The sequence below is a fragment of the Pogona vitticeps genome, chromosome 7 (genome assembly GCF_051106095.1).
Source record: "Pogona vitticeps strain Pit_001003342236 chromosome 7, PviZW2.1, whole genome shotgun sequence".
Taxonomy (NCBI): domain Eukaryota; kingdom Metazoa; phylum Chordata; class Lepidosauria; order Squamata; family Agamidae; genus Pogona; species Pogona vitticeps.
The window spans coordinates 27599618-27623858 of NC_135789.1; the positions used below are offsets into that span (position 1 = coordinate 27599618).

General features: G+C 46.1%; 3 protein-coding genes across 7 annotated transcripts in view; 1 reads left to right on the top strand and 2 right to left on the bottom strand.

Moving 5' to 3' along the window:
* Positions 1–24241, top strand: part of MIS12 (MIS12 kinetochore complex component) — a 31894-nt gene that overhangs the window by 331 nt on the left and 7322 nt on the right. The window contains exons 2-3 of one of the 4 annotated variants that reach the window (XM_072978469.2): positions 6958–7002; positions 11846–13016. In XM_072978469.2, coding sequence (XP_072834570.2) covers positions 11859–12476 — 618 coding nt within the window. In that variant the 5' untranslated portion in view covers positions 6958–7002; positions 11846–11858 and the 3' untranslated portion in view covers positions 12477–13016. Of the gene's footprint in view, positions 1–6957; positions 7003–10925; positions 11014–11759; positions 13017–24241 lie in introns of those variants that run through there. The other 3 variants (XM_072978470.2, XM_072978471.2, XR_002299983.3) reach the window with 3 other exon arrangements.
* Positions 1428–10112, bottom strand: DERL2 (derlin 2). The gene is made up of 7 exons (XM_020786929.3): positions 9961–10112; positions 7565–7630; positions 5845–5918; positions 4674–4767; positions 3233–3428; positions 2301–2391; positions 1428–1985 (listed from the first exon to the last, which is right to left on the bottom strand). Exons 1-7 carry the CDS (start codon positions 10051–10053, stop codon positions 1880–1882), a joined length of 720 nt encoding a protein of 239 aa, XP_020642588.1. The 5' UTR covers positions 10054–10112; the 3' UTR covers positions 1428–1879.
* On the bottom strand, positions 14920–23988 carry LOC110075538 (galectin-9B). Of its 2 annotated transcripts, XM_072978466.2 has the most exons (10): positions 23812–23988; positions 21611–21700; positions 20424–20512; positions 19325–19532; positions 18322–18441; positions 17937–17984; positions 17510–17557; positions 17237–17325; positions 16273–16435; positions 14920–15295 (listed from the first exon to the last, which is right to left on the bottom strand). In XM_072978466.2, the coding sequence occupies exons 1-10, from the start codon at positions 23839–23841 to the stop codon at positions 15149–15151; spliced, it is 1032 nt and encodes a 343-aa protein (XP_072834567.2). In that variant the 5' UTR covers positions 23842–23988; the 3' UTR covers positions 14920–15148. The 2 variants fall into 2 exon arrangements, with proteins under 2 accessions (XP_072834567.2, XP_072834568.2); XM_072978467.2 differs by lacking the exon at positions 21611–21700.

A 24241-nucleotide genomic window follows, 5' to 3' on the forward strand; every position in this document is an offset into this window, starting at 1 on the left:
CATGCGCCGTGTGGTCCCGAAAGCGGGCGCCCCCTGCAGGTTCGATGGGAATATTCAGAAAAAGTAAGGAATGATGGTCATCGCGCGGAGTAAGACCGAGGTGTAAAGAAGAACTCATCATCATTATCACCATCATCACAGTAACAACAACTGAAGAGCTGGAAGGGATCCTGTGGATCATCAAGCCCAGCTCTTGCCAAGGAGGCACAGTGGGGGATTCGAACTGCCAACCTCTGGCTTTGCCCTCAGACACCTAAGACACTGAGCTATTCTGTAGGCTTGCTTTTAAGGCAACAATTCTTTAATTGCCCCCTCTGCTATTTATTTATTATTCGGTTATTTGTTATTTATTCATCATTGAAAATATATATACATTGAAAATACAGTATCTATCTGTATATATGACGACTTTCTCCTAAAGGATCCAAGGTAGCTTACAGTATTTTAAAAAAACAAAGTTAAAAGCCAAATAATACGTTATACAACAACCCCCATATCCATGGGGGATTAGTTCCAAGCCCCCCACAGATACTGAAAAACACAATTACTGTATAGCAATTGCTATTTTAATAGCAAACTTTATATAAAACATGGTCTCTAGCTCCCTCTAGTAGCCAGTTCTAGGAACTTCATCTTCTGAAATACATACTGTGTTAAAACTTATAATGAGATCAATATTAAAAACACAAACAAAATGCTGAATAACCATTATCACCTTTTCCTCTCACTGGTCCTCCAGTTTGCCACCACTCCTTGAATCTTCACAACAACCTTGCAAGGTAGTTAGGCCACAAATGGCATTTATGTATATGTAGGGAGAAAGGGGGGGGGGGAAATGTTAGGGTTCCTAGTGTTAGGGGAGCAGCTACTAGATGCCAAATTTGATGGAGGTGGCTTTAAATGAGGGTCTACGGTAGATCTTGAGCCTCAGGGAAAAAAACTGTGTGTGCATTGTCATGGTGTTAAAAACATACTTTCCTCCTGGTGATCTAGCTAAAGGAGGTGGTGGAGACACAAATTATCTGGGATGATTTCTTCCATCACTGTATCTTTCAAGATAGAAAGAAGCTTTCCTCATGTTTCTAGAAAGTTACATCAATAGGTGCCTTGGTGAATACAGCATGCAAAGTAATTGAAGCATACCCTTTAACAAAGGTTGTTTATGTGGCACCCTACCACTTATACGTTATGGTAAAGTGTACATATTGATATACAGTATTCAAATTACATTTAAAATGTACCCTACCTAAAAGCACAGCATTTCCCCTCACTTAACTGCTTCTCTGAACCTTGTGTTTTTTAAGCAGTGAAAAGGGGAGGAAGGTGCAAATCTCCTGCCGCATATGTTTGTTTCCAGTGCTGCTTTTTTTGCCAAAGCCAAAAACCATAAAGTGACTTCACTTATTTCAATATATCAACTCAAAATAGAAAATCAACATCAAAAGTTTTATTGATCTTCGGAAGTTCTCCAGTCCTGCATTGAATGAAATTGAGGAGAAAAAGGCCTTTGAATTACCATCTCTCTCTCTTTTTTTTTAACACAATAACTGATTATTTCATTAGATGAGCTGAGAAAGTTCCATTTTCAGTTGTATGTGGCTGGGAGAATATTCTGTTCTGAGTAATGCAACAAAGGCGCCATGGCAAACCCTGAAAGATCAGGCTTTCAGGTCATTTTTTCCTGGAAGAGGTCTTGCGAGCAGAATCCAAGTTCTGTCCCTTTTTAGAAAAAGTGCTTCCTTAAAGTTCACACTAGTAAATCTGTCAAACCGTCCTTTATCCACAAGAGGCAGGTGGAAATCTAGGATGGTTTCCTCGTCCAGTCTCTCTCCCCACAGCAAAAAAGTATCTTGTCAATTACTAGCCAACCAGTCTCTCTTCAGCCTCCCAAGCGCTGGCCTTCGCCCCACGCAAAGCCCCCGGGTCGCTCCTCGGGCAGTGGGTTGTAATTGGGATCCTCCTCTGGGTTATCAAATATTGCTTTCCTGTTAAGCAAATTTAAAAAAAACAAACACCTTATAATCAAACAAAGTTCCACGTATCTGGGTGGCAACATTTTTTCCTAAGGAAGGAGCATGGGGGGAAAGGGAGGATAAGACCCCATTCACCCCAAGAACTTGTTGCCGCTCTCTGGCATCTGGAGTTGACAAGAGTGTACATCAGTCCCAGGGAGAAAACGGTAACCCAGGATTCTTCACCATCAGCTCTACAGCTAGAGTTGCTGAATTAATTTCAGTTATTCTCTGTCTCATCCGCCGCCACCCCCCCCCCCGAAACCTATGACACAGGAGGGCACTTACAGAATTGAGGGTGTTTTCAGAAGCCTTCCTCCACCTGGCTGATTGGGAAAGACGTCTTCCAAGAAAAAATATATGTGGCCCACAGCAATACCTGGAGTCAAGAGTGGAGAAGTTAGACACCTTTCGTCAACCCTAGATTTGTGAGGACAGCACTATATTTTCTCTATAAAGCAAAGACCACGCGGCTGTTTGCAGACCGTGGGTAGCCAGTCAATCCAGTTTCACAACAACACGACACACACCTAAGGAAAACATTAACCCAGGTTGGGAAGTAGCCATATCATCTGCCAAGTGGAGATCATTAGAAATGTAGCTGCGATCTCTTTTTTTCTCTAATGACACTGGAATAACATTAGGTAGAATTAATGCAGATGTGATAAGATCCATAGTTAAAAGCAGCACGGGTGCCCACAAATTCATGCTGAGCAATGTGGAAAAATGCACAAGGCAGAGTCTTATTCTTTGTCTCTTAGAGACAGTTAAACATGAATTTGACAAGATCACATCCCATCCTGACAAGGGGCCTGATACTTTTCTAACCATAAAACATTCTTTAAGGACCTGCATTTATTCTTACGTGTCTTTTCCAATCAGCTACAATATGCTAATTTAGCATCTCTCTTCCTTTTTTTCTTTACGTGTTTGTTTATTGAGATTTTGAGCCGCCCGAGTGTTCCGTTGCGCTTACTGATTGTATGTTTTCATATTTCACAGTGCCCTACTCTGCCTTACTCTAGGCATGTAAACAATTCTAACTGCTAGTCATTTCTGGAACAGGCTGTTTGCTGGCCAAACAGCGATACGGCTGTGTATTCATAAACTTTGCATTAAACAAAACCAAAACAAAACTACTGTTAACCTATAGTGTATAAATGATGTCAAAATAAAAGTTTAACTACAGCTGAACCATGACACAATTACCATCAACTTACCCAGGAGATCCACAATAATGGAGTTCCCCAGTAAGAGTGAAAATCCCATAAGAACCCACGGGAGAAACGGGGCCTGGAAGATGAGCAGCCCAAAAAAGTTCATTCGGACAAAAGGATTTCTGCGGCTCCAAACGTACACCAGCATTATCGTAAATGCCTGTCCTAAGAAAACCAAGTTGACGAACAAGCCAAAGGTCTGGCAGAGGAACAGTTAAAGAAACCATCACTGCATTCAGATCAAGAAAAAGTACCCGTTTCAAAACAAAAAAAAGGAGACTGCAAAAAACGTATGGCTCTTTACTACAAAGCCTCATGGTTCATTAAAGTGTACTTGTAGCTTAGGACGAGGGGGCACACCCTCCCAAAGTTAAGCCACTTAGGAACTATGATGTATAATAATACAGTGGTTAAATCGCTGTACTGCAGCTAAAACTGTGCTCACAACCTCGGGTTCAAATCCCAGGTAGCCGGCTCAAGGTTGACTCAGCCTTCTATCCTTCCGAGGTCGGTAAAATGAGTACCTAGCTCGCTGGGGGGGGCAATGTGTAGCCTGCATAATTAAATTGTAAACCGCCCAGAGAGTGCTTGAAGCGCTATGGGGCGGTATATAAGCAGCACGCTTTGCTTTTTTTTGCTTTTGCCTTTTCTACATCACCAGAAATAAGCAGATCAAAAGATATGCCCAGTAACGTTTGTTACCTTTTAAGGGGCCTCAAGGTTCTATTTTACCGTGTCCGAGTCAGACAGATTCCACAATATCCTTGTAAAAATTCTGTTTTTGTGGGGTGATGCGATACTGGTTTGAATCAGATCGTGTCATTGTAAAATTTCCCACTTTGGAGAAATAGGGCAGAAGCTACCTCTGAAGTAGCACTGTTTGGTGTGGGTTGGGGAGTCTATAAAACCAAGCCTTCAAGATTCATAAGCCTCCCACAGAAAACCTGAGCTATACTGGCTGAAATCCTGTTGTTTAGAGCAGAAGGCAAGATGGATTTGATTTAGATCAAAGCAACTGAAACCACTGCAGGGTGGATCAAAATCAATGCTTGGGGAGAAAAAAATCATTGATTTTTACCCACCATGTAGTGATTTAAATCTATGGTATTTGATTTAAATCAAATCCACCCTGGTAGAAAGTCACAAATTAGAATAGACAAGGATTTGGTGAGTTAACTTCTCTCTTAAGTCTCACTGATTCAATGGGCCTACTCTAGTTGCAACTTATTATGCTAAGCAATGAGATTTCGGCCACTGTGTTCCAAGAAGGCTGAGACTTGGCAGCCTGCGGATCTTGGAATCTCCAAAGCTGAACCTCACCAGATCCCCGAATGCAACAGTTCCCTTGCAACACCCTGACTTGGAGGACCCCAGCACGACATGCTTTTCTCCAGGCTGACTCTTCCGTATGCGAGATATCATGAGCTCAACAGCAAAAGGATACAGTCATCAACAGCCCACCAAAAAGGAACATAAACACGAAGTCTGCCGTTCGGCCACGGAAGGATCCTTCCTCAAGCATCCGACAGTAGCGGTATCTGAAGTTACAAGGTCAGGAGAATACTTGGCACCCAGCAGGCATTCTTCAAGATTTATTTTTGCAGGAACATAAAACTAGTTGTTTTAGTTAAAGCACTGCAGAAGGATGCTCTTCCAGACGTTGACAGACTACAGCTGCCACCAACCCCAGCAGCACAGGCAATGGTGAAAAGTGATGGGACTTACAGTCAAATCCTAAGTGGCCTCTCTCCAATGTATACGTTAACTGACATAAAAAGGCAATGACAAAGTGCTGACCCAATTTAAAATATAGCATTATGAACACAATAAAACACCAAGCTAAAGGGCAAGAGATAAACATTTAACTTCATGTCAAATGCAAAATAGATGAGCCTGAACATTTAAATTACTCTTTGGTTCAGATCTGTAATTCTCCCCTCCACAGAGCAGAAATAATATTCTGTGAGGATAAAAAATCACTGGGACATGTCTAACTCGTACCACTAGAATTTCTTTTGAGAAGAAGGGACCTATCAGTCCTCCTTGTCTGACGAGCCTTTTGATCAGAGAGGGGACAGTGTCAACATTAATGCACGAGTAGTCTTTCTGCTTTTGGAAAAACCCATTTGTGATAAGAAAATATCTCCCAGCTAACTCTCTAACTTTGACGTCTCCTGCAAGACTTAGAATTGGTGCTCAGCTCCCATCCGTCCTAAGAGGATGTTCTAGAGGCTGGATACTGCCAAAGAGCAGCTCTTCCCCACTTTAAAACCAATGGCAATCCAGATGTTGGACTGCAGCTTCCATTGTTTTTTTTTAGCAGCTCTGTGGCAAGCATTACTGGGAGATGGAACGCAACAACGTCTGGAGAACCCCCAAATTGCCCACCCCCATAGAACGAGGGATACCAGCCAGCCCTCAGATGAGCAAACGATGTTCCTCTCATAGGGTACATCATTTACCCTTCAAACATCTCAATGTTGCCAAAGACTGATTTCAGGGAAAGCAGCAATTTTGCACTAATTTTGCACCTCTCCAGAGAGGACGTCATAGAATGATTTTGCCCTCCAAAGATGAGAACCGCACTTTTAAAATGTTCAACAGTCAAAAGATACAAAAAGATCATATTAAATAGAAAATTAAACCCAACCGGTCCAAAGAAAAGGTAGTTTGTGATTAGCCTCCATACCTGCAAGACAGATGGGAAGAGTGTTATTAAAAGATGCATCTCCGATCAGAGAATGACTTAAATGAGAAGAGCTCCAGTCAATTTAAATCCACAAGTTAAAGCCATGTCATAAAGACTTTCTTTCTTTAAGCATATCAGTACTGGGAAATAAAGGTACTTCTGAGTAACCACAGAGTATTTTTTTTTCCATCCCACACTGAGCAACACCATCTTTCAAGGACTCAAGATTCTGCCAGGGGCTGCCATTAAGCAGCCCCACGCCCTCTCCAGTTCTTTGGACAAATCTATGAGAATAGGGTCTGATTAAAGAAAACAATAACAAACACTTTAAAGACATATCAGTTGCCGTGGGAAATTAAAGCCAGCATAATATCGCTGGTTATTTCTTCCATAATTTGCAAGGCATTCCCCTTCAAATACAAGAAGAAATTTTAAGAACATCACACATTTTCATAAAAGTGATGTACTTGCTTGAAGGGAAAATAATGTAAGCTCTTACATATGAAATTTGCAGTTCAGTAGGACCACAGTACCTGCAGAGGATCAATTCCACCTCTGTAGATGCTATATTGCAGTCTGTAACTTCCTCTAAAGACCAGGTGTAGTAAATACTCCCTGGAAATATATACCTGTATATAGAATCGGCAGATACTGACCCCTATGGATTGGGGGGGGGGGGTTTCCTACTGTATTTCGAAAAAGATAACACAATAGTCTAAGATCTTTTTAAAAACGGATGCATTTATTGTGGTGTAAGGTTTTGTAGATTAGAGTTCCCCCTGTTAGATGCATGAAGCGTTATGCTCAGTTGCAATGCAACATGGTTGGGGGGGGAGTTGCAAATGGGCCATCTTGGTTGTTTTTAAAATAAAAAGGGACTTAACAGAGCTGCCCTTTGGAACTTGCAAAAGATTGTCCTAGTAGGAAAATGAATGCAATGTCTTTTAAAATTACCAAACTGCAATGTTTCATGTTCTGCAGTATTTTATCTTGTTTACAGTTAGGAGAAAGTTCTGATGGTGTTTCTCTCTAATTACAGCTTTTAAAATGCAGAGGTAAAGAAGCAAAGTGGAGTGTTTTCAAGGTAAGACTATAACATTACAGAAACATTACTTTACACTAGAATCATGTGAACTGTTTAACTGCATTATTTTAACAGTTATCAAATTGATCCAATGAAATAAATGCTATTATTTCCTTGCTGGACAATTATGCAACTTAAATACCTTTCCATCCAGCACGTATCATGGTAACAAATCACAATATTATAGAATTTGGTCACACGGCATAAGGTCTACTTTGCAATGCAAGACAAGCACAAATTGTTTCACTGTTGCTTGGTAATAAAATCACATCAAAGGTAAAATCATTCACCTGGGTCCCTCTATAAATCTCAGAATTTCCTATTAGAACAGCCTCTGAACACCTCACAATTGGAGAGGTGTAAGGAAGTTGCAGCTCAGTGGTAGGCTACGTGCTTTGCCTGTGACAGGTCTCAGTCTGAAATCTTGAATTTCAGCGATCAGTACTGACCAAGGGCTTTGCTCAGCTTCCCTAGGTGGCTGACATATCAGCAATGTTCCTTTGTTGAAATTCAGAGGTAAAAACTCTCTTTAAAAGTCAGTGACATGCAAAAAGACACTTACTTGAAAATGCTTAAATATCAATTCTGGGTTGAAATACAGTTGAAATGGTGTGATTAATTCTAATTGCTGGGGGAAAAAATGGAAATATAAAGCATGTCAGAATCACGCCAGTACAGCAGTGTTACTTACAAACACACAACATGACAAAATTTTAAAGACTATCAGGTTTACTTCAGTGTAAGCATTCCCGGATTATTCTCAGAAACCTGATCGTCTGTAGAATAAGCAACAAGGCTCAAAACTTTAAGGGGGCACTATAAAAGATGATGTAATAAATCAATGGAGGATGTGAGGGTTCAGCTTTAGGCTTCTCTTTTGGTTCAAAGAAATCAGTAGATTTTTGTTGCTTCAAAACAGGTGAAAGATTGATTGGTGTATTTAACAATAAACAAGTGTCTGTGACATGATTATGAGACTTTTCTCCTTCTGCCAACGGGTCCGGAAGGGGTCTCCAATCTTCTAAGAGGAACAGGCTGCCATAACTATTGTTCCATGGTTTCGGTAAATCAGCAGGGACCCAGTCTCTCACGGTCTGTCCCGTCGAACCTTCCAGCAAGGTTCTCGTCATCCCAACTGCCATTCCAAAGGGTTCGTCCCTCGGGGTCTCGATCCTCCCAGGGTCCTCCCTGTAGTTCCTTCTTCCTCATCTCTCTTATGCTCCATTCTAGCCTCTCTCTCCTTTCTCTCTCCACTCTTCTCTCCTCCTCCACTCTCTCGCCTCGGCTTCTCCCCAATAAGAGGGTCTGGGGGGAATCACCCTCCTTCTTCTGCAATCCGCCTCCTCTTTAGGTACTCTCAGCCTCTCCCATAATCCCGTCCAGGGATCCTCCGTCCACACCCATTCCCAGCCTGGCGACAACTGACCCTCCTTCCTTTTTACCTCCCCTGCCTCAAACTCCACCCTTTTCTTCCTCTCTTTTCCTGCCGTTTCCTCCTGAACCTCTCTCATGGTCGCACCCTGCAAGTTCTCAGCCAACTCCTCTATTTCTGTCCCTTGCTGAGCTTCTGCCGCAGATTCTGGTGCTGGCTGGGGACTCTCCTCCTTATTCTCGTGGTGGGGGAGGGACGGCTCTCCAGCGAATGGGGCATCCCTCTCACCTTCTGTCTCACAGAGGACAGATCAAATAACTATTAGTAACGAAGGGCATATAATAACAGCATGTGCACAGAAAGGCTACTTTTTAAATTTACTGTGACAACAGCTACTGCTTTCATGTCCTGCTAGTAAACATGTGAGCTAAGTGGTTTAGGGCTCATTCATTCCTTTTCATGACACTCCTTACTGTGTTGAAATTCTTCACTTTCTAAGAATACAGCGTGTCCTAATCTACTCATCGAAATGGTTGTGACAACCAGGATTTCAGGGTCTTGAGGGTGATGCTCCGTCTTCTCACTGAGCAAAGCTCTTGACCCAAGTGCAGGGAACCTCCAGCCCAGGGACTCAATCGATTACACCTTCTGGGGACCTAATCTGGCCCTTTGAGAGGGGCCTCCACCCCCCCCCCCTTGATGTCATGGTGTGGTGGTTTCCCACCTTCTGTACATTGCCTCTGCGTCTAAAAAGCAAAGATGCCTTTTCCCTTTACTTAATCATGTGTTCTCATTTTGTCCCTCCCTTCAAAAACTCTCTTGAAACAGAGTTCAGTCCCTGAGCTGAGAAAGGTTCCTCATCCTTTCAGCACCACCATAATACTCGGAACTAAGCTCCGCTCCTTACTCAGCCCTACTAACTGTGTACCATTAGTAACGTAATAGACATATTACAAAGGGTTTCGTCCACTTTATACATCTGCTGGTCACGGTGTTGTCGGTTTCGGTTCCTTTTTGTTGTTTTTTTTTTAAACAGTTTCTAGGTTTACAAATATGTTTACTTCTTTAAGCTGATTTTGTTGTCCACCTCTGATCATGGCAAATTAAGTAATCTAGGTGACAGGATTATTTATATTTTAGTCAACAGATATACCGTGGAACAGAGTAGGGCTTGCAAAATTGGACTGCCCAATTGACCCTGGTTTTCCTTCAGCAAACGTACTTCTCTTCCCCCCCCCCCCGAAATAATGGCAATTTTCGGAAATTTAGGGTCAGAAAAAGTAAGAGTTCTGTCCCCCTTTTTAAGGTTTAGCACGCGTGGTTCCCACCACCTGGGGTTTCCTGGCGAGGCTGGGCGACAACCAACTCCCATCATCCACGACCACGAGCCCCGCTGAAGGGCAACCCGGGGGGGGAGCTGGAGGCCCACCGCCTCTGGGGCTGGGAGGCTCGGGGGACGCTGCCCTTTGCCGCCCCCACCGGGTGCCGGGGTGGGGAGCCTGCCGGGGGCCAGGAGGGCTCGGAGGGGACCCTTCGGGCAAGCGAAGCCCCTTCCCTCTCTGCCCGCCCCCCCCCCCCTTACTCACCACGGCAGCGGTGGTGAGGACGCAGGCGGTGGTGTAGGCCCGGGTGACGGGCGGCACCTGCAGGTACTCCTGGCGGAAGGTCTGGTACGCCATCTTGGCGGCGGCGGCGGCGCCCGCACCCCTCCTCCCCGCCCCGCCCTCGACCTCCGGGCGCCTGCCGGGTCTCGGCCAATCAGGGTGCCCAGAGGAGCCAAGGTGACGCCCAGTCGCCGCCTTCTCCATTCTTCCCTGTCGGCCGCGCGCCAGCCAATCCGGGCCGCCCGTCCCGCCCTCTGGCTTTCCGGGCGCGAGTCAAAGGAAGGTCGCGCCATAGAGAGAAGGCGGCTAGAGTTCCACCCAACTAGCGCTTCCGGTAGCAGCGCTTCCCGTTGGCCTTTGGTCGTAAAGGTCTCTATGCCAGAGAGAGACTTGCAAAGACTGCAACTCCCATAATCCCCTCCCCGCTGGCTCGGCCGGCCAGAGCGTCCGGGGGCCCAACCGTGCCCGCCTAACCTCTATCGCAAGGCCGGCTCCGATCCTCCCAGCTCTTTCCCCTGAAGCTGGAGAGGCGCTGGAAGGGCAAAGGCGGGCCCGGATCCCGTCCCTGCCCAGGAGGCAGCGGCTTTCCCCACCTCCAGCCCGGGCAACCCCGAGCCCAGCCTAGGCGCCCACCGTATGGCCCTTTGGCCGAATTGTTTTCCCAAGGTTCATAGATAATGACACCCCCCCCCGTGTCACCGACGCAAGGAAGCCTAATAAATCCTGAGTGAGAAAGATATTGTAACATACCTCCCCCCCCCCCCCCGGCTGATCCCATTCCTTGGGGATGGACCCTGCGATCCCGGCCTAAAACTTGGATTTTGCATTCTCCTTTCCTCTATCTCTATGGTCTCATCAGCTTCCCGGAAGTCCGGCCGGAAGCCACTCTTTTCGGCCTCTATGATCACGCCTCGAGAGGAGGGAGGCGGAAGAGGAGCGGTGGGCGGGGCCGGGCGGGGCGTTTGAAAGTGGCGGGAAACGTTGGCATCTTGGCCGGAGCTGCGTTCGAATCGTACCCAGGAAAGGCTGCGATAGGTGAGCTTCCACAAACCTCAGCACTCTTATCTCTTTCCTAGACAAGAGAATACGCAAGGGCGTCTCCATTTGCTGAGGTGAAACTTCTAATTATTTACTTAGAAATATATGGTACATGTATAACTTGCCTGTTCTTTCTCCAAAGTACCATACGGAAATAAGGAAATAATGAGGAGTTCCATCCCAGCAACTAGAAGCACCATCTGAGACAAACTAAACGTTTTCTGTTGCTCCTTTTTTAGCAAGATCTTTCCCAGTCTGGCACCTTCTAGATAAACTGAATTAAAATTCCCGACCCCTTTGAGCCACCTAGGTTGGTCTCACTCTTATTTTTGTCTCTCGGCAAAGACAGGTTTCAGCAGATTTGGCTAGGAAAAGTTTTGTCTGTCAGATTTCACAATCTTTGTTAGGAGGGTGTTCTTTGCAGTGTTTCGGAAACTGCATCTAAAAACAAAGTGCATATACTGTATGGTAATTTCATCTTTCCACCCCCACCCCCATAGTGGGTGGGGAAGCTCTTTTCTCCCCCACCCAAAATGAAAAGAAGAAAAAAAAATCCTCACAACGATGGCTGCTAGTTGATAAAGAATTCTTTGAACCTTGGAAACTTAAAATCTTTAAAATGGCTTATTTGGAAATCTGCCCTTCTCTATCCCTGATACGTTTCAGGCACAAATAGCTTTTGTTTTATCTTTGCTGGTTGCTCTTGTGGTCTTGTAAGGTTGTGGTCATTCTGTGGCTCTCAGCAGGCAGATTCCTGGGGGATGATGCACCAATTCCAGCCTCGGACCTTTTAAAGTCTATTTTTTTGTAATCCTCTGTGTCACTGCAGCTCCTTTCTCAACATGTCAGGGAACCTGATGGTCTACGAAACCCAGTTCTTTGGGTTCACCCCTCAGACGTTTATGCTGCGGATCTACGTCGCTTTCCAAGACCACCTTTCCCACATCATGCTGATCGCGGAAGAGGCCATGCTGAATAAATTGCAAAACGTCCATCGAAACATCACGCCTTCCCTCATCCGGAGGGGCACCGAGCAGTTTTTTTCATTCATGAAGGAACGTTTTGAAAATGTGTTCGGGCAAATAGAGGAAACCCTTTTGAGCGCCGTTTTAAGCATCCCCAAAAATGTTTTGCTTCCTGAAGACAAGGTCCAAGAGAAATTCCTCTACACGGCGGAACAGTTTCAGCAGCTGCAGCGCGAGGTCAGGCAGCAAGAAGAACAGCTCAAGATGGAAACGCAGGCTGGGCGGGCTCTTCAAGCCGAACTGGAAGAGCAAAAGGTGGTCCAGGACCATCTTGAAAGGATCCTGCAGTGGCTGGATAGTCTCGACAAAGCTGGACGAGAAGAAGGGACCGGCAGCTTCCAAGAAAGCTTTGCTGCCTTGACAAAAATGGCGGCCAGATTGCAAAACGTAGCACAGGAGGTGGAGGAGAAAATGAAAAGAGTGGAAAAACACTGATAGTCAGAAAATGAGAATAGAAAGAATTCCTGCTTGTACCAATCTCACTTTTCCTCTCCTTGGGAATTAGTTCAGTTCGTTCTTGATGGTCTTGAAATCCAGGTCAGGTCATCTGGGTAACAAGAGAGCCAGAAATTCAAGGTCCCTGGAGAGGCTAATTGTGATCTCCTTTAAGGTACACTATGCAAGATATCCAGGCATCTACCAGCTGTTGCTGAATCTGGCTGCTGCCACCACATCTGGCTGCAGAAACATCATCTCTGTAGCACAAAGGGATCTTTGGTGTTACTTTCCACTTTGGGGGGGGGTGTAGCTTGTTGTTTGTGGGAGAAAGGGGTAGAGCAGGAGCCGAAAGGTGCCGGAGGGGACTTGGATGTAGATGATAGGTTGTCAAAAGTTGTGATGGGGAACTTTCTGAGTGCTGAGATGGATCTTCCTTCGCCCCACAAAATGCTACTGTTCACAGCATTTACAGTTTCCTATGTTCCACTTGCAAACACAATAAAAAGAGACTTGGTAAAGAGCATTTTCACCAGACAACTGTCCATATGTGTGTTTTAGCTGGACCTTAGCTTCTGGCTGAATTTTACAACTTTACAGGTAAACCAGGAAACCACTGGGTATTTTTTTTTAACTAGGACTCAGCGACACACCAAACAAAGCCCGTTGCAAAAGAAGTGTACATAAAATTAAACAGTGTAACTCCCAACACTATGAATTAGTTTTCACACACTCAGTTCAGAGTACGTGAAGAGAGCTGAACAACTTGTAGCAATCAAAAAAACCCCGTGTTTTTAGATGTTGTGGTTTAAAAACGTGTTTGGAAGGCAACACCTAATGCTGCAGGCTAACCTGGCTAGGGATCAGCGACTTCCAGTCCAGGAAAAAAAATGCAGATTCATTGGTTGGCATAAAAGCCCACCCCTGGCTTTTTCCCAAGCTTTCTTCTTTTCAACATAGGAGAATTTTTTTCCATTATTGGTCCAGTGAAGTGTGGGCAACTATTGCTCATCAGCGATAGAAAGTATATCTAATGACAAGGGGTAGTGAAAGTTGCTGTCTAATCATCATAGTGTGCTGTCAAGTCAATTACGACTTTTGGTGACCCTGTTCGGGGTTTTCCAAGTACTGTAGAGAAGACTCAGAAGTTGTTGACTCTTCCCTTCTTCCGAGGGTGCCCTGGGACTGTGCCGCTTGCCCAAGGCCACCCGGGCTGACCCTATTCCTAGGAGGCACAGTGGGGAATTGAAAATCCCAACCTCTGGTTTTGCAACCAGATACCAAACCCCACTGAGTTATCTAGCTAGTTTAATTGATTGGGGTGTGTGTGTGTGTGTGTGTGTGTATTCATATTGTTTTGCTCATGCAGTTATTTAGTGTTTTATTTTGTTGTGAACCACCTAGAGAGGCCTTAGTAGCCAGATGGGCAGTATATAAATCGAATAAATAAATAATAATAACAGCCACACTGCCATCAAGAGCAGTGGTTCTCAACTTTTGCTCCCCAGATGTTCTTGGACAACAATTCCTTGAAATCTTGGCCAGCACAGTTCGTGGTGAAGGATTCTGGGAGTTGTAGTCCAAGAACATCTGGGGACACAGGGTTGGAGCTGCTTTCATGCTGATAAGCTCCTTTTCTCACTTGCACTTCATCTCATGTTCTATTATTGCTTTGTTATTTTTTAACTGGGTGGATAGGTAACCCTCTGAGTCAGTGATTTCACATTGTCATCCAAGAACATCTGGGGTGGGGAGCAAAGGTTTCATTTTAAACAAAAACGGAAAGGCACTTTTGGACTATACATAATGTGTTTTCTGGCATTCCCCAAAAGCCTTTTTATTGTATCAACGAGATACAAACTCTAGGGGCCGGTTGCTCATCCCTGTTTCTAAGCTGAAGAGCCAGCGTTTGTCGATAGACACTTTCCATGGTCACGTGGCCGGCATGACTAGACACTGAATGCCATTACCTTCCCACCGAGGTGGTACCTATTAATCTACTTGCATTTCCATGCTTTCAAACAGCCATCCTGTTTCCCAGGAAAGATAATCCCATTTGATTTTTCAGGATGCTCGTAATATAACCCCTACCCCCAAAAAATAAGCCCCAGTGAAGTGAAACCCCACCCTCCATCCTTGTGCAGCAACCAGATAATGATGACAGGACTGCATTTGAATAAATGTAGGTTGTTGTCCATGGAAAAAAAAATCCCCTGAAAATAAGCCCTAATGCGTTTTTGGAGCAAACATTTATATAGGACCCTGTCTTATTTTGGGGGGATCACAATAGGTTGGCAGGAGCTGGAACCAGCAATGAGAGCTCACCCCCATGACGTGGATTCGATCTGGAGGAGGTCCCAAACAGGACCTCTCCCAGATCTTGCATTTGAAAATACAGTAGTAGAGTCATTGTGTTGAGCTTCCAGGGTGAGAATGCCAAGACTTCTTAATTAACATTGCCTGCCATCTTTATTAATGCTGTAAGATAGACACAGATTGCCATAATGTGACATTGAAAAGGGAGGTGGGGCTAGCCTTCTCAAATCAAGAAGAAGCCATTCCTTTTCTTGATTTACATTTTGGGGTAGAAAGAAAAAAGACAGAATATTGTCCACATTGCTGTTCTCAAAATACAACTCTTCAAAAGGATTCTCAAGGAAAGGCTTGTGGTTTTAAGCCTGGACGTTGGTCAGCGTTACGTCCCCCTCTACTTCAAGCTGATCGATCTGTTGCAGGTTTGGGAAGCGGTGGTTGTAATCAAACAGATGTTGTCCGTTCACAGCCACTTTGAAGCAGTGCGTTTCACACATAATCCAGATCTGTTAAAGAAAGGCAAGAGGAGTGGAGTTGGAGACTTTAGACCAGAGGGAGAATCCAGATGTGATTTAGACAGAGGTCCTTTTTTACCAGCGTCCAGAACCCTGCCCTTCCGGGGCCAAACCATTTTCTTCACACACAATTTATGGACACAATTCTCTACAGGAGAATTGTGCATTCAATGTTAATCCTGCTTTATTTTTGGAGTGGAGGAGGGACTCTTTTAAAAGCAGTCAAAAGTCTATTGTTTTTAAAAAGAAAACAATGGCCTTTTCATTTCTGGTTTCCTTCCAAGTCCCTGCAAGATTCTGAGTCGGGGTGGGGGAAGCCACCAAACTTTTTGAGGTTTGCCCACACGATACAGCACACTTTTTATCCTGTTCCCACCAGAAATTTAGAAGGTTATGTTGGCACTTATTTCTGGGTAGAACTTTCCTAATCTATGCATTTCCCCCCAACAAGTCTCCTTGTATGTACATTTTTGTATACAATTTCCCCCAATATTGGTTAATTTATAGCCCAGCTTTCTTTTTAATCCTTTTTTTCCCTCCAAGGAGTTCAAATGACACATGTAATCTTTCCCTTTCTTTGAACAACCCTGTGAGAGATAACAAGTCAACATCAGGACCAAAAGGGGATTTAAACACCCCCCCTTGCTCAGCACGAGTCTAGCACTAACCATTGTCCCGTCCTGTATGTCTAATAAGAGAAATTTTCACATGCATGTTTCTCTTTTATAGATGCAGTTCTGTAGGCACCTTTCACTGATGTTCTCCTTTTAGTAAGCCACTGAGCCAAGCGTGGCCTCCCAAATAAATTAGAAAAACGTGCAGTCCAACAGCTAGACAAACAGATGAGCCTGTTTGTCTAGGCAGTTCAAATCTGATTAGTGCACTTCGAAATGAGAACCAAATGGGATTATCTTCCGTCTGTGTCAGAAACAGCAATAAAATACATTATTAAGAATGCTGCTACTTACAGTGAAGGCCTGGTTCCGAGAGAAAGGCATTCCTGTGGACAGGTTGCGTTCCTCTGACCCCCAGCAGTCGTTGAACTTAGAATTTCGGACAATCACATTCTCATTGAAGCGTGGGTTTAGCTGAAAAGCGGTATTGCTTCCTGCTTTCAAGTTGACATGGAACCTATAGACAAGGGCCATTGATATATGTATATATATGATGCACAAACCTGGCGTTGAAAACTAGAAGCATTCAGAATGATCACATTTCCCCGAGCTTCTCTGTTTCTTAAAATTTGCCAAGCCCTACCCCTGTACACATATGTGCTTGCCAGTTTAAGGCAATACTTATTATAGATCTGTTAAAGCAAATGCTGGTCTCTCAGCACTTAAATTGCAATAAAACTGCTGTGACAAAACTTGGAAACATTAATGTTCGAGCTAGCACATAGGGTTGAATCGTCAAAGCAAATTAATGTATCAAATTGAACTGTTGGGAGAACGATTGATAGAATTAATTCATTGAGCTGAACCGTGGAAGTGTTGAAAACAATTAAAAATGGCTCATCATGAATTCAGCCGTGAGAATCATTTTTCATTGCTCAGAAAAAACGCTTGTACTTCACGATTAAAATTGTGAATTGTTGAAACTTCCAAGCAATATTTGTGTAAATATGTAAAACATATATTGAATGTTTAGAGCTAAAAGACCCAGGAGGGGGAAGTCCCATGAAGAGAAACAGTTCTGTGATATGCTAAAGAATCCCTTTCAACACTATCAAAAATAAGAAGCTGCAACTGATACTGTTTTAGTCCACCCCGAGCATTATTAACTAAAAACAGAATGGAATAAATAAGATTATTTAAAAATAACAGCCTCTTCCACAAAGCCGAGGGTCTTCCTTGGTCCAGTTTGGGAACAATACACTGAATTTAACCAGACTGGTGCCACAGTTCTTCTGTTGTGTTGTCTGAATATATTTACCTCGTGGCATTGGGAGGTACGGTTCCTGACAGTATAATGGATCTGGCTGGGAAAAGGCCTCCGACGATCGGCATTCGAAAAGGCACAGGCTGTGAAAAACGAGAAGACCGCTCAGGTCAGCGTGAGGACAACAGGTCCATTTTTCTCCTTTAATCACCACCAAAGGAGAGCAGCCCTACACACGGGCATGTCCTCCAGAATACCTGGGAGAACCGGCGCAAAGTCAGTTCTTCGCTCAAAGCTTGCATGGGGAGTTTGGTCCAGGATACTTACGTAATTTTGCGGAGGGAAGTAGGGCCCGGGTGGAAAGGGGGTGTTTTGCTACAGAAAGAGAAAGACAAGAGGTCATTACTAAGAGAGCGATAGATCCCAAATAGTTCTGAAACATGTACAGTTACCTAAAATAAGGCCATCCAGGTAGTAATTATCTGCTATGAAAACTGTCTACATGCAGGAAATGAGAAACATTTAAATCAATGTCCCTGACTTCCTGCCTGAAAGCAGTACAATCTAATTTATCAGTTCTAGACTCTCGCATCTTATTCTGTTCTTTTCTCTCACCCCTATCAAATACATGGGACCCAAATCTTGATCAATGGTCTTGCAGTGCATTTGCCTTCAGCACCGTTCAGAACAACTTGGACCGCGACTGCGGAGTGGGGTCCGGAATCGTTAGGCAAAAATGAATTCTGTGACTCACCGGGTAGCCTGGTGGAAACACTGGATTGGACGGGAAGACAGAATTGGTCTGAAATAAGAAAAAGGAAATGGTGTGCCAGGAAATAGCTGGTAATCCACAAAAGCACCCATTGAAAGAAACCTGTTCATCTTTTTTTATATTTTTTTTACAACAACACTAGCAACTACCACCACTAGATGGCAGTAGCATGGAAAAGATAATATAATGTGTTGCCTTTGTAACCCAGGTCTTGCTTGAAAGAGTTGTCATGTCTTGGCAACTAACCCTAACACAAAATAACCAAGGTAAGCTAGTTGTAAGCTACAATGACAGGTAAATCGGGCCTCCCTCCCTCCTTGTGACAGCATCTTTTTTGGAAGATTTCCAAAGCTTTGCTACTACATACCGCAGGCCCTTGGAAGCTAATGGAGGCCACCTCCAGCCCTCCTGAGATGCCGATGGTGTCCACTCGGTTCAGAGGGATCCTGTGTTTGAACTCCAAGTAATGCTTGCCATCTACAGCCACCTGGAAAATGCCGGAATAAGTGCAGGCAATTTGTCCGGATCCATTGATTTTTTTAAAAAAAGCAATGGGACAAATACTGTTAATGGATGCACAGGGCGTCGGGGATGTACACTGGAAGATGGGTGGATGGCCCACCCAAAGGAGTGATTCTGCCGAGCTGAATAACCTGTGTTCTGTTGGCCAAATGTGCACCTCCATGCCAGTCAAGCTATGCTCTCCATCCTGCAGTGGTTGGTTGGTAGCAGTCAGTTATTGATTACAGCAGGAGCCCTGTATCCATCTGCAGATGCTGGAAACTATGGATTATAGTGAATGCTGTACATAGCAGGGACTCTGGCTCCTTCTAGTGGCCAGTTCTCGTAAGTTCATATTTAGAAATATATATTTCTAGGTACTGTATCTACAGTATATTTCTAGAAAGACATGTTTCTATTTTAATATTTTTAATATTTCCAGACTGTCAATAAGTGACTCAGTGGATACAGTAGATCCTTACTGTATTTATTCCTGCTCTGGGGTATTGTGATGACTTAATCGTGCTCTCTCCCCCAGAGCTTTAAGAATTTACTTCTTGGAACTACCATGGGAAACCTTAGCTCAATCTGGAGATTAAGGACGAGATGACTTAATTAAATCTGCACAATCCCATTCCACTGGGTTTTGGAAATCTGTTCAAGCCCTTTCAGATGGAAGGTGTAAGGGGCAGCAAGGGCTGAAAACATCACCTCCCTTTAGTGGACAAGAGGATTCTACTGTTTCAGGGACCTTCTGCAGAAACGACTCATGCCTTGAATCCAACCCCAGGGTGCAGGCGAACAAGCAAACCGCCACCACACCGGTCACTTTTAAAATGGCGCATAACTTGTGTTGGTCGTCTCAGTACCATAAAAGAGCTGCTGTTCACTAGAATCCGGATTTCAAAAGGGTGGCCTTTCCGGAATGGCAGATCTTGTTTCCTTTCCTCTCGCTGCCAACTCCCCCTTTCAAACGAATTCGACACCACGCAGCGCTCGTTGAATCGAGGATTGAAATGGAAAGCGATATCAGGGCGGGGCGATTGGATGCAGCCGCACTGGAAGTCAATCTGGAACCTGCCAAATGAAGGGAGGAAACAAACGAAGCTTTTTGTGGGGAAACTCCGTACCTCAAGGCCAAAATCTCTGTGCATTTTCTGAAGAATCTTGGATGTTTTGCCACACATTTCAAGACAGGCCTGACGTTCTGAAAAAACTATTCTGTGGACCAAGCAATAAGGTAGAATTCCTTGAGTGTCACAAATGTCTTGGGAAACATCCTCCGAAACTATTCACAATGACCCCTAAGATATAGTTTGACTCTTAAGCCTGTTTGCAGAAACTATCTGTGTGTAAAGATTGGGGAGCAGAAGACCCTGGATCTGAATCCTGGTTTCATGAGGCTCCCCAGATTGCCACAGCCAATTCTTGTGACTATTACTGTGTTTCCCCAAAAATAAGACAGGGTCCTATATAAATTTTTGCTCCCAAAAATGCATTAGAGCTCATTTTAAGGGGATGTGTTTTTTTTTCATGGACAACAATCTACATTTATTCAAATGCACTCATGTCATCTTCTGGTTGCTGCACAAGGGTGGAAGCCGAGGTTTCACTTCACTGGGGCTTATTTTTGGGGTAGGCGTATATGATGAGCATCCTGAAAAATCATCCTAGGGCTTACTTTCAGGCTAGGTCTTATTTCCGGGGAAACAGGGTAGCTGTTTAAAAGCATGCAAATGCAAAAAGATTAATAGGTACCACCTCAGTGGGAAGGTAATGGCATTCCGCGTCTAGTCATGCAGCCACGTGACCATGGAAAGTTTTGTAATTTTCCAGCTTTTATGCAAGATCTTTTCTGTCCTAGAAGACTGAAATGCTTCTCCTAAGGGTAATTGGCCTTCACAGAAGTCTATAAAAGAAAATGCCATCACCCCACCCTGGATACCCAACTTCCCTTGAATTACCCACCTTTCACAGGAGTGAAGAACACTTCCGCAGACTAGCACCATCATTCCATCTTTGAGACCGCCATATATTGGCCCAGTAAACGGGAGGGACTGGTGAGGATTAAAGGGATATAATTATAAATGACACACAGACACATCCTCACTTCCCTCTCCTCGTGCATCTTCTGGCCAACGTCTTTACTACGCCTCTCTTCTCAGGTTTTAATTCACCTGTTTTCAGTCTTGCAGCTGGCAGCTAGATGTCTGCAAGCCATCACAGCATGGTTGCAAAATACGAACACTAAAATCTGCCTTACAAATACTGTATACAAACTGATCAAAAGGAACGGAGTGCGTGTGGATTTTCAGCTAGAATCACTTCCATCCTGCATTTGACTGGCACCTCAGTCAGCAAATCAAACGTTGGTTCTGTTGGTTCTGTTGGTTCTTGCTTTTTTCCACCATGAATGGGTTAATCTGTGACACCTTCTAAACCTCATTGTTTGGACTTCCAGTGAGAATGGCAGAAACCACAGCAGCCGACTCTCTCCTCCTTCAAGAACCCACGACAGGGGAGGACAGTACCCCACAAATCAATCCCCTTGTTTGTAAAAGTCAAGATGAGTAACAGTCCTTAGGTGGTCCCCCAACAGCTCCGCCCTGTGCCCAAGGAGGAGGGATCAGGCAGGTTTTGGGTGAACCCAAGAAAAACGAAAACCTCACGTTGAGGAAGGAGAAGTTTGGGAAGCTACCCACTTACCCCCTTTGTATGTACTTGCCTGGGTCTGGGGCCCTGCTCCTCTTTCGGTGCAGCCTCCCCACCTCTCTTGGCCCTGCGCGAGGGGTCCGACACCCCTCTCTGCTGTGGGGAAGGACACCCCCGCAGGAAAAAGATTCCCCCACCCTTTTTATAAGGGGCTGCAATCCGTTTAAGGGCAATGGTAGCTTAAGAGCCGGACCAACCTTTCTTGGGAAGAACAAAGTGAGATAAATAAATATGTCCGGGGGGTGGGGGGTGGAAAGGGAAGAAAATCAGCCGAGCAGCCTCCAGCTTTCCTCTGGAGGGCACTTCCCTCTGCACTGCAGCGGATGTTTGAGCGCATCGGCTGCCGCAGGGTAGGCCAGCCGGCTTTTGGAAGGGGATGAATTTCAGCACTTCGGCTCCTTGAGCCGGCTGGAAGGGTGCCCGTCCTTTTCCGGCAGCCTTACCGTTAGCCACATGTTGCATTGCTGGGCATCATGGCATATGTTCGCGACGTGCCTTGATCCCTTTCCTCCCTGCTGGCACTCCCTCTTCTCCTAAAGGGAGCCGAGCAAAGAAGCACTTCCTGTCAAAAAGAGGTGGTGAACTTTCTTGGGCCGAGTCCATTCTGGTTTCCGTTGAGAAAAGGCTCAGCTGCCAAGCAGCCCTGCACCCGAGAGCGCCGGCGGTTCCGGAGGCTGGTCTGTGAAAACTTGGCAAACGGCTCGCTGCCGTGATAAGGAGGGCTTGCCTTTTAAAGAAACTACACTCCCTTCCCTTGCCCGCCAACAAAAAGGAGAAAGCAGCAACAGTGGGAGGCAGCCACGTCCTTATCAAAGATGGGTGTGTGTGTGTGTGTTTCTAAGCCACATTTCCCTGGGGGAAATCTGCAGGCTGCGTGCCACCCGTGGGCCAGGCAAAGGATTCATAAATACCTGTCTCTGTAGCCGTGACCGACTCCACCAGGGAAGCCAAAAATGCAGAACCTGTGCGGATCCGCCCCCAACAAACCAGCTGGAGCAGACGTCCTCCGCAGCAGGGTGGGGTTTTTTGCACGGCTAATGCATCTTAATTGTGCGTTTAAGACCAAGCCGTCCCCAGATGCTTTACAGTGGGAAGAGATCGCAACAGCATGTGGTTTTCCTCGCCTCCTGTGGCTGAGCAGAAAAGGGACACAGAGACTCGTATTGGGGGGGGAGTGGCAAATGGCTCACCGAAATGAGGTGGTGCTTCAAACCGACCAGCCGGGGCTGGGCTTCAGGATCCGGCAGAGGCAGATCCGGGGTGGGTGTCCCATCTTCCTCTGTCCTCCCTTCTCTTCCCTCCTCACCAGTCAAGGTGGGGCAGCTCACTCTCGTCAAAGGTCTGTGGGGCTTGCTTGTGGGGCAGGAGGGGGTGATTTTAGGCAAAGGCCGCCCACCCCGCCTGTGCTTTTAAGGGACCCTGGCGGGTCTTTTCACCGCTTTCTTACCCAACCAACCAACCAACCTTCAGTGGCTACTGAGTATTTTGGGCTGCTGTTTGTTTGTGCTCTTGGCTGTTGCCGTTCTTTTACGGGAACCCTCGGAGATGTACACTTTGGGGTTTTTTGTTTTTTTCTGCAATCTCCGGAGATTGCCCAAGCATCTTCCGTGTCACAAGGCCAGCCTGATACCTTAGAGATAAGCCCATTGTTGGCCGCGGAAACCAGGTGAGGGTTCCCGAGACTTGCCCTGGATGTCGTAAGCATCAGATCTGGAAAGACGTACAGTATCTTGCTCAGCTCCTAAGGACCAGTCACAAAAAGATGGCTCGTTTGCAAGCTACCTGAAGTGAGGAAACCTTCTCCCCCTGTGGCAATCGCATATGCCGTTAAGAAACAGCCTCTTTCCTCCTCCTCGGGCTTTTGGCCGCTCAGCCTGGAGGCCACAACCGATTTGGCTCCTCTGCTTGGAAGGGAAGGGGCAGTAGGGGGTGTCCCCAAAAGGTGAAAAGGGTCAGGATCCATTCCACAGCCTGAATCTGATTACGGCGTGCCTGCTGGTGAGGCAGATCTCAGACTTGCAACTGGATTTCTTGTCGCCTACCGGCCACGTGATGTGAAATGCAGACACCAACTCCGCATCTAGGAGCAGTTTGCCACTGGGGTTTCTGCCGTGGGTTCTGGCCAAGGCCTGCCGAATGTATAAGGCGCTTTGCCCAGCCTTTCTGCCCCTGGGCTGCCCTGTGATGGAGGGCAGGAGCAGCCTTGAGGATGTTTTAGGGGCTCTGTAAATTCCTGGAGATTTGGATCCTGCTTTCCCTGATAACCCTCCGGAAGCGGATCTGGTTTTACCCGAAGCCGGCGGTTAAGAGGAGAAGTCCAGCTTGGAAAAGAAAAAAAGGGGTTTCCTGAAGCCTTTCTCCCCAAAGCTGCTTCTCTCTTGGAAAACTCTTTCTAAAGCTTTAAAAAGAGACAGGCGTCCGATGTGGACCAAGGGCTTCGACGATCTTCTGCTCTCCTGCTTGGGGGATTGTGGGCGTTGTAGTCCGTGAAAGGAACTCCAGATGCGGATCGCCAAGGCAGCTCTGCCGAGTCGGTCGCCTCTTTGGGATGCCCCCTTGGTGGGAAGGCGTTTCTCCCTCCCACCCCCGTTAAGAAAGAGAGGGGTCCCCCACCTGGCCGGGGGGGGGAGGAAGAGGGACTCACCGGCCTGAAGAAAGGGGTCTGGAAAGCCATGGCGAGCCGCGGCGGGGTCCGAAGGGCGGCGGAGACCTGGCCGATGGGCCGTCGGCGGGCGGGGGGGCGGCTTTTTAATCGCCGCCGTCCCGGAGGGGAAGGGAAAGCCGAGGGGGCGGGACGCCGAGGGGGCGGCAGGAGGGCCGAGAGGAGGGCAGCGAGGCTGGGGCTGGGTGGGAGGGATGCCCCTCGGCCCTTCCTTTCCCTCCCCGGCTTTGGTTGCAGCGCCGCCCAAGCCACTCTGCGGCCTGAGGCCGAGCAGCAGGCGGGGGCTTCCTCCGCTGCGCCCCCCCCCCGAGACCGAAAGAGAAAGGAAAGAAAGAGATCGCGCCAGCCCTTCTTCCCCTTCCTTGCAAATATGAACACGCGCCCGACCCAAGCAAATCGTCCCTCCGGGGGA

Bases quoted from the DNA above. Each gene is read 5' to 3' on its own strand.
- DERL2 (XM_020786929.3), bottom strand. From the start codon at position 10,053: ATGGCGTACCAGACCTTCCGCCAGGAGTACCTGCAGGTGCCGCCCGTC. The intron at 3,429-4,673 runs GTATCCTTTTGC...TTCCTCTGCCAG, and splicing joins TTGGTGGGCTGTTGATGACT to ACCTTTGGCTTGTTCGTCAA. The intron at 1,986-2,300 runs GTAAGTGCCCTC...TTTGCTTAACAG, and splicing joins CTGAAAACACCCTCAATTCT to GAAAGCAATATTTGATAACC.
- LOC110075538 (XM_072978466.2), bottom strand. From the start codon at position 23,841: ATGGCTTTCCAGACCCCTTTCTTCAGGCCG. The intron at 21,701-23,811 runs GTGAGTCCCTCT...GGCTCCCTTTAG, and splicing joins AGACCCCTTTCTTCAGGCCG to GAGAAGAGGGAGTGCCAGCA. The intron at 17,985-18,321 runs GTATGTAGTAGC...TTCTTATTTCAG, and splicing joins TTAGCTTCCAAGGGCCTGCG to ACCAATTCTGTCTTCCCGTC.